The sequence below is a fragment of the Lithobates pipiens genome, unplaced genomic scaffold (genome assembly GCF_037356315.1).
Source record: "Lithobates pipiens isolate NorthernLeopardFrog02 unplaced genomic scaffold, aLitPip1_a1.2 Scaffold_8, whole genome shotgun sequence".
Classification (NCBI taxonomy): domain Eukaryota; kingdom Metazoa; phylum Chordata; class Amphibia; order Anura; family Ranidae; genus Lithobates; species Lithobates pipiens.
This window is the reverse complement of record NW_027507903.1, coordinates 548,296,221-548,305,267: the sequence shown is the minus strand read 5'-3', so window position 1 is coordinate 548,305,267 and position 9,047 is coordinate 548,296,221. Positions and strand designations below refer to the sequence as shown.

Below are 9,047 nucleotides of genomic sequence, written 5' to 3'. Positions count from 1 at the left end.
ACTCCTATTTCCTTTGTGACATTCTGACTGACTTGATTAGATTCTTAGCAGTTTTTCCACACTAACCTGTCCCTGTTTTTGGTGAGTAGGTTCCCCTCAATTCCTTCCATTAAGTTCTCAAAGCACAAGTGCATAGCTTGCTGCTTCTCTGGGGGCTGACTGCTGACGATGCTGTTCCGGAGCTCTGCAAAGTACTGCAAGACAAAGAGTGTTATAGATGGCAGCAATACTTACACTTGCAAATAATAATAAAGCTGCCCACTCCTTCCTTACATTGACAAACATTCCTCAGCCAATCTGAAATCCGTAATCCATGACAGCCAATAAATGTATCTTTTGGTCTTACCATAAAACTGAAATCTGATTGGCTGCTACTGATTATGGTATTTTGCAACAGCTTGAAGACTGAAATGTGTTATTGTGATAATAAGCAGGTAGCAGAAGAAATGGAATTAACAGAATGAAGAACGAGACGGAGGCAAATGAAACACGTAACACCTACCTTCTCATTGAGGAGAATTAAGCCTAGTAACGGCCTGCTCATCGACCACTGGTTTCGGCAGTCTTCAAATATGATGATGTTGAGAACAGTGGAAAGCATCTGGAGGAGGACAGACACATAAATAAAAGCCATCTAGCTGCACTCTATACATCCCCCTTATGGGCTGCTGCAGGTAATCCTGAATGAGCCAACTGCTGAAAGCAGATACATTCTCTGATATATTTAGAGGAGGCAATTCAGTTTTTTTTGGTCACTGGTCTGTGTGCTCTTTAAAAAAAAAAAAAACGCCCCTGTAAAAAAAGAAAAAAGAAAAAAAAAAAAAACAAACACACGCCACCTTTCCATTAAATGATAAAAGTGATTAAACTACTTATGGGGTTCAACTTAAGTAACTGTAAACCTAAGCTCTATTAAAAAAAAAAAAAAAACACCACATCATACTTACCTGCCCTGTGCAGTGGTTTTACATAGAGCAGCCCCGATCCTCTTCTCGGGTGAAGTGTTTAAAAAAAATAAAAATAATTACATTTCCTGCAATACATCTACATATGGGCAGAAAAACCACAACTGTTTTTCTGGTTGTTCCAGCTGTTGGAGGCCGATTTTCTTATACGATTATATGGTTTTTATTGAAGCTGCTGCACCTAACCAAGTTGCATTTCAGGAAATGTGTTATATTACAGCTGGAAGAAGCCTGACATTTATAGAACTAGTTGCATGCTAATTAAGGGGGTTAGAATCTGGAAACCCTTTTTGATTAAGGTCACCTGTTGGATCATCTCCGGGTGCTGCTGCATGATGTGCAGGAAGCGTTCACTCTCTTGTGGGGGTGGGGCTCCCCTTTTCTTACTGCTGCGGGAAAGTTGCTTGAAGAGGTATGTGACTATGTGGTCCAGGCAGGAGCAACAGCCTGTGCACACCATGGTGTCTGGAGAATGATGAGCATGTTATTAAACGACAAACTGCACAATGTCGGCGGGTCTTCAAATATCAAACACAAGCAGATACCCACCCAGAGCTGTGAGCCCCTCAGAGATAGAGGACAGAATGTACATGATTACATGAGGTTCCAGGCTGGCAATGAAAGACATGTGATCCTGAGTCAGCACCTCGAGCAGCGAATAATACGACTGACTGAGCTTGGGGTAATCCTGCAATCACAGAGAAACATTTAAGGTTATATTTACAGTACAACTCTCTGAACCTGAATTAATTCTTCTATTTCATGAGGCGTCTCAGAGCCCAGCTTATAATGGGGATAGCACAACTGTTGCAATTTGCTGGTAAATGGTACGGTTGAAACGCTAGTTGTGCTGTTAAAGTGAAAAAGAAAAAGCAGATGTGCAAAAATGAAAAAATAAATAAATAAAAAAAAGCAATGAAAAGTAAAAACTATGCCAGCTCTCCAGTTTCCCTTCAATAAAAATACTGCTCCTCTGACGAGCGATCCGTGTTTGGACAGCTTTCCAGAGACGATTGACAGGTGGTGGGGTGGTGATGTAATGCCTCCTCACTGGCTGCAACTGCACTGGGTTGCATGGCGTTTGCAGCACTTAAAACCACCCCAACCTATATAGTGAGGGAAAAAAGTATTTGGTCCTCTGCTGATATTGTATGTTTGGCCACTGACAAAGAAATGGTCTATATCATTTTAACAGTAGGTTTATTTTAACAGTGAGAGACAGAACAAAAAAAAATATCCAGAAAAAACATTTAGTTATAAATTGATTTACATTTTAAAAAGTAAAATAAGCATTTGATCCCCCATCAGCAAGATTTCTGTCTCCCAGGTGTCTTCTATACAACGAGCTGAGATTAGGCACTCTCAAAGGGAGTGCTCCTAATCTCAGCTTGTTGCCTGTATAAAAGACACCTGTCCAAAGAAGAAAATCACATTCCAATCTCTTCACCATGGCCAAGACCAAAGAGATGTCAGGGACAATATTGTAGACCTACACAAGGCTGGAATGGGCTACAAGACCAATCGCCAAGTAGCTTGCTGAGAGGGTGACAACAGTTGGTGCGATTATTCGCAAAATGGAAGAAACACAAAATAACTGTCAATCTTCCTCAGTCTGGGGCTCTATGTAAGATCTCACCTCGTGGAGTTTCAATGATCATGAGAACGGTGAGGAATCAGCCCAGAACTACACAGAAGAATCTTGTCAATGATTTCAAGGCAGCTTGGACCAAAATCACCAAGAAAACAACTGGTAGCACTATGCCGTGAAGCACTGAAATCCTGCAGTGCCTGCAAGGTCCCCCTGCTCAAGAAAGCACATGTACAGACCCATCTGAAGTTTGCTATGATGAATGATCTGAATGATTCAGGAGAGGAGAACTGGATGAAAATGTTGCAGTCAGATGAGACCAAAATCAAGCTCTTTGGCATCAACTCAACTCGCCGTGTTTGGAGGAGAAATGCTGCCCATGACCCCCAAGAACACCATCCCCACGGTCAAACAGAGGTGGAAACATCATGCTTTGGGGGTGTTTTCTGCTAATGGGACAGGACAACTTCACCGCATTAAAAAGGAACGTTGGACAGGGCCATGTACTGACAAAACCTGGGGGAGAACCTCCTTGTCTCAGCCAGGGCATTGAAAATGGGTCGCCGATGAGTATTCCAGCATGACAATGACCCAAAACACACAGCCAAGGCAACAAAGGAGTGGCTCAAGAGGAAGCACACTATTATTCTACAGGATTTATATAGCACTGACAGTTTACACAGCGCTTTACATTAGGGCAGATAGTACAATTACAATACAATTCAATACAGGGGGAATCAGTGAGCCCTGCTCGTTAGATCTTACAATCTAGGAGAGAGGGTCAAGTTTTCCAAAAGGGTAATTAGCTGTGGGGGATAAGCTAATGGAAAAAATAGTGCAGTTGTTAGATGGAGGCAGGATAGGCTTCTCTGAGGAAGAAAGTTTTCAGGGACCGCCTAAAAGTGGATAAATTTGGAGACTGTCTGATAGATTGGGGTAGCGAATTCCAGAGGATGGGTGAGGCTCGGGAGAAGTCCTGGAGGCGGATATGGGAAGAGGTGATGAGGGAGCTAGAGAGCAGGAGGTCTTGGGAGGAATGAAGAGGGCGATTAGGTTGGCATTTTGAGACTAGGCTAGTGATGTAACTGGGTGCAGAGTTGTGGATGGCTTTGTAACTTATTGTTAGTATTTTGAATTTAATTTGTTTGGCAAGTGGCAGCTAATGGAGGGATTGGCAGAGGGTTAGCAGACACTGCGGTTTGTAAGGTGGATGAGTCTGGCTGCAGCATTCCTGATGGACTGAAGGGGGGATAGTCTAGTTAAAAGATAAGCCAATGAGGAGGGAGTTGCAGTAGTCAAGGCGAGAGATAACCAAGGAGTGAATCGGGAGCTTTGTGGTTTCATTGGTTAGAAAGGGATGTAATTTGGAGATGTTGCGGAGGTTGAGGTGGCAAGCTTTGAAAAGCGATTGGATGTGGGACCGAAAGGAGAGTTCAGAGTCCAGGATAACACCTATCACCCTGACATGTGGGGATGGGTGGATGGTTGTGCCATTGTTCTTGACAGATAATTCAGGGGAAGAGGCACGTGGGGGATGATAAGTTTGGTTTTGGACAAGTTGAGTTTGAGGAAGTGGTGTGACATCCATACAGATATGTCTGTTAGTAAGTTAGTGATGCGTGAGGAGACTGATGGAGTAAGTTGAGGGGCGGAAAGATAGATTTGTGTGTCATCAGAGTGGAAATGTAATTTAAAAAGGGATGAGAGGCCATCAGCTGACCCAGGGAAGAGGTGTAGATTGAAAATAAGAGGTCCAATGTGGTACTTGATCCGAACTAACGTTCGAGTCAACATCCGACCAAGTAGTGGGATGTTAAACCCACTACCCATAGCAATCTTACTGTTACAGAGTTATATGTTCACAGCATTGCATGATTCTACTACCTTTTCTGACATGACACTTTATTTCTCTCTTCCTTCTCCCTCTTCACTGCTTCTACCCCTTTCTTTCCTCTCTGGGTTTGCATGGTGTGCACTCTGGTTCCAGGTTAATGGCCACCCAGTGCCGTCCCAATGACAATTAACTGGTTGCCCCTGAATGTCCAGGGCATGAACTCTCCCCATAAGAGGGTGAAGGTTTTTAAATATCTGCGCAAGCAACAAGTTGACATTGCTTGTTTACAGGAGACGCATTTTTCTGAGACCTCCCATCCTAGGTACTTCGATGCTCAGTTCCCTCAGTCAAGAACCGACTGAATGATGTTATGGTCAATGAAAAATTGTCTTCTGTTCTTTCTGACACTCATGCCAAGTTCCTGCGTGTCTGGCAACCCTGGATCACATACCATTATTCTCCTAGACACCTGAACTGTAATCTGAATGAAAGCCTATTGTATTGGAATGTAAACTTGTTAATTAATAATAAAAACTTTTGTAAAAGAAAATAAGAGGTCCAAGAACAGAACCTTGGGGGACCCAGACAGAGAAGGGAAGAGGAGTAGAGGAAGTAGAATTGTAAGTGACACTAAAGGTATGTTGGGATAGGTAGGATGAGAGCCACTGAAGAGCACAGTCATGGAGACTGAGGGAGTAAAGTTTTTTTTGAGGAGGAGAGGGTGGTCAGCTGTGCCAAAGGCAGCTGAAAGGTCTTGAAGTAGGAGTACAAAATAGTGTCTGTTGGTTTTTGCAGTTAGTAGGTAATTTGTGAGTTTTAAAAGAGCAGTTTCTGTGGGTCCTGGAGTGGCCTAGCCAGTCTCGAGACCTTAATCCCATAGAAAATATGTGAAGGGAGCTCAAGGTTCAAGTGGAGATGATCTGCAGAGAGGAGTGGGACAAACTCCCTCTTGAGATGTGTGCAAATCTGGTGGCCAGCTACAAGAAACGTTTGACTTCTGATTGCCAGGGTTTGCAAGGGTTTTGCCACCAAGTACTAAGTCATGTTTTGTGAAGGGGTCAAATACTTATTTCATTTTTTTAAATGCAAATCAATTTATAACTTTTTTTAAATAAATTTTTCTGAATATTTTTGAAATCCTGTCTCTAGCTGTTAAAATAAACCTACCATTAAAATTATAGACTGATCATTTCTTTGACAGTGGGCAAACATACAAAATCTGCAGGGGATCAAATACTTTTTTCCCCTCACTGTAACTAGCCTTAGCAGTAAAAGTGTACATGGAAGGGCAATGCATGTCACACAGACAGGATTTCTCAGCACACTTACCAGCCAGCCTGCAAAACAACCAAAATGACCCGGTCTAACAAGTCACCTTAAAAGAGTGCACACAATTATGAGCATATATGCGTAAATTGCAGTGCCCACAGCAAGGCTCTTCAGTCTTCTGCAGTACCGTTGATTGAATTGGGCGTGGGGATGCACTAGATGCCTTCAGCTTGTGATTGTGCTCTTGCAGAGTATCACGTGCGTCACTGTGCCTTTAAGGAGGAGTGGGCTCCCTCCAGGCACATCTGCCCTCAATCTGTCCATTGCTCACAAATTCAAATAATTAGGACTGCAGTAGACAGAGGGGCCTTGCCGTGGGCACAGCGGCTTATGCATATATTTGCAAATGTGTGTAAACAAAACCCTCTGTTTTAATGTGACTTGTTAGGGTCAATTTGGCTGTTCTGCAGGCTGACAGGCAAGTGTGCTGGGCAATTTTGTTTGCAGCTTTCCCCCTGTCAGAACAGCTGAGCCGGGAAGGGAAGATAGTCGTATTAACATCGGATTGTTAGTAGAGTGGCTCCGATTAGAGCAAATAATTTTTCATTCAACCCGCTGGGTTGAATAAAAAAAGCTCATGGTGAGTACTAGGCTTTAGAAATGGCCATTGCTAACCTGTTCTTTGATCACAGAGGCAACAGCTCTGATTAAGCTTGGTTTATTCTTGCAATCACAGAGGGGCAGTCAATAGAATACATACAGCAATATGACCAACACTGATTTGGGCCATCAAAAAGGAACATTAGGAATGTTGTATATTATATATATATATATATATATATATATATATATATATATATATATATATATATATATATATATATATATATATATATAATAAAACTAAAGGAGCTTAATGAATGGAAATACAGCTGATGCATCTTGTTGTGATCTTAAAACACAAGCGAATGTTAAGTTATATAAAGTAGGGAAAAATAGAAATGTTGCCCATAGAAACTTGATTACATCAATGGTAATTGCATCTCAGGTGAGACAATAAAATAAACCCAAATTAGACACCATCACCAATAGCCCTACTTTAGTTTTCATAAAGCATTCTTATTGGACTTTCCCCTACAAATGGTTCTATTTAGGAATTTGCTGGTTAATACTAAATACAGTTAGCCATGGTTAGGATAATCTTACAGATCAAAAGTCAAATAGCAATTGCTGCAAAAGAAAAAAGATGCAGCCTTGAGTGTAGTATTACCAGCAGATCACTGTGTGGCACAGACAGCAGCAGTTTGACAAACGTCTGCAAAGCATTATCCAGAGCTTCATCTCCGTACAGCCTGAAGACCCCAAAGTTGACATAGCTGCCGCTAAGAGCGGCTTTTAGCACCGAGAAACATATAGAGATTCCCTTCAACTTCAGCACATAGAGCTGCTCCTTGGGGAGCTCACCCAGGGTCAGGATCCGATTACCTAAAGGGGAAAATACATGTCTATAAAACACATAAAAACACCTCCAGAAAGAAGACTTCAGTACTCCAGTGAGATGAGACTTGCTACAGAAATATAACCACAATGTAATAATGTATGCCATAAGCACATATTTTCAGTAAATTGCAACAATTTCAGTAAAAAAAAAATCCCAAAAAAATAAAAAAAATAAAAAAGGATATATTCTCAGTGTGAAAGGGGCGACTTTGTAAATGATCTTTGATTGAATCAGTAATCCCTGTGCACATAGTCATTTAGGACTAACTTTCCAACTAAATTCCACCCCTGAATTGAACGTATGTCTGGGTATAATCATTTTTTTCCCCCAGTGTAGACCGTCCATTCCTCTGTTTGTGTTCATTTAAGGATTCCCTGTACCCCTTTCTTCTCATAACCTGCCAATCCTTTTACACCCAGATCATACTGAATGCAGCTTTGAAATCGCACTACCTCAGAGCGATTTCGAAGCTGCCGGTCCATGCGATTTCGTGTGTGCCATGACGACATCTGTGCGACTACATGTACACATGTCACTGTAAGTCGCACAAGAAATTGCCAAAAATGGTGCAGAAACCTTTTAAAAAAAATGTATGCAAGTCAGTCGCACTGATGTGAACGGTTCCATAGAAAGAAATAGGGTGCGACTTCTATCTGTCAAATCGCATGACAAGTCGCATCAGTGTGAACAGAGGCTTAATGTGTTCCTTTCTACATTACTTTGACAATGCTTCTTAATTTTAGTATAGCGAAGGAGGAAGGAAGGATGCAGGCCAGAACCTCTGAACTTTTCTTATTAGAATGATCTAATATTCTAGGGTGTAGAGGTAGAGACTAGAATATGTGTAATTTCCTACTGAGTAGTGGTGTCACACAAATGTGACTACACAGGGTGGCAAGGGGGTGAGTAAATCACGAAAACTGTCTGGAACAGAAAAAATAATTTATAGGTTAAATAAATGATCAGTTTTATCCATTTGACAACTTTTGGCTGTAAGATAATGCAGATGAAGTGAAGGGGGTATCCTCTTATGTAATGGCTTACCATAAGTTGTGATCATTTTACTGGTCTCTCGAAATAGAAGTATGCCGTTCGGTGAGGAAACATCAAACTGTAACCTTTGTGACCTGTAGATGGATGAAAGACATGGTCAGCTTCTTTTTACTGTTTAAGGGGTAAAAATTAAAGAGAAGAAAAACAAACCTGTTATGTACTAGTTCTGCCATAAGCTTGAGGATGGGTGTTGTACAGGCTGGGTCATGGAACCAGAGTTCTAGTGCCCTCTGAAGAATGGGCATGTATGCTGGGTATCTGAGAATAGCTAAGGAATAGCAATGAGCAGGACTGGTACACATCAGACATCCCCCTTTACTATTATTATTGCTTAGGCCACTATATATACACATTGGTAGACATTTATTATTATTCACAATTTATATAGCACCAACAGTTTACGCCGCGCTTTACAATGTATAGGGGTGACAACACAATTACAGTACAATACAAAAGGTAGAGGAGGGCCCTGCTCGTAGAGCTTACATTCTAAAGGGAGGGGGTGGTGGTACAAAAGGTAATAGCTGCAGAGAAAGATTTGATGGGGGTGGCTCGGGGACAGTTAGGTGGGTATGGGATAGGCTTACATTTACATTTAAATTGTAAAAAAAAAAAAAAAAAAATTTTGGTTTTGGAGACATGAAGTGAGAAAATCTCAACAAAAATGGAGGGGTGGGGGCCTTGAAAAGCTGACTCCAATAGCAAATTTCTCCTCACTCCCTCTTCTAGTTACAGCTGTCTTTGCGGTAACAAGTAAGGAGGAATCCTTACACTGGGGACAAAGACAGCAATAAACCTGACGGTTGGCTGCAGTTTTGCTTTAAAGGATAAGTTCAC

At 41.6% G+C, this 9,047-nt stretch overlaps 1 protein-coding gene across 3 annotated transcripts in view; it reads right to left on the bottom strand.

The window, feature by feature from the left end:
- XPO7 (exportin 7) overlaps positions 1–9,047 on the bottom strand; it is a 97,805-nt gene that overhangs the window by 6,654 nt on the left and 82,104 nt on the right. For all 3 annotated transcript variants that reach the window (XM_077469817.1, XM_077469818.1, XM_077469816.1), the window contains exons 21-27: positions 8,361–8,468; positions 8,202–8,284; positions 6,927–7,141; positions 1,515–1,653; positions 1,270–1,430; positions 503–601; positions 67–194 (exon numbers count right to left, since the gene is read on the bottom strand). In XM_077469817.1, the coding sequence (XP_077325943.1) occupies positions 67–194; positions 503–601; positions 1,270–1,430; positions 1,515–1,653; positions 6,927–7,141; positions 8,202–8,284; positions 8,361–8,468 (933 nt within the window). The remainder of the gene's footprint in view (positions 1–66; positions 195–502; positions 602–1,269; positions 1,431–1,514; positions 1,654–6,926; positions 7,142–8,201; positions 8,285–8,360; positions 8,469–9,047) is intronic.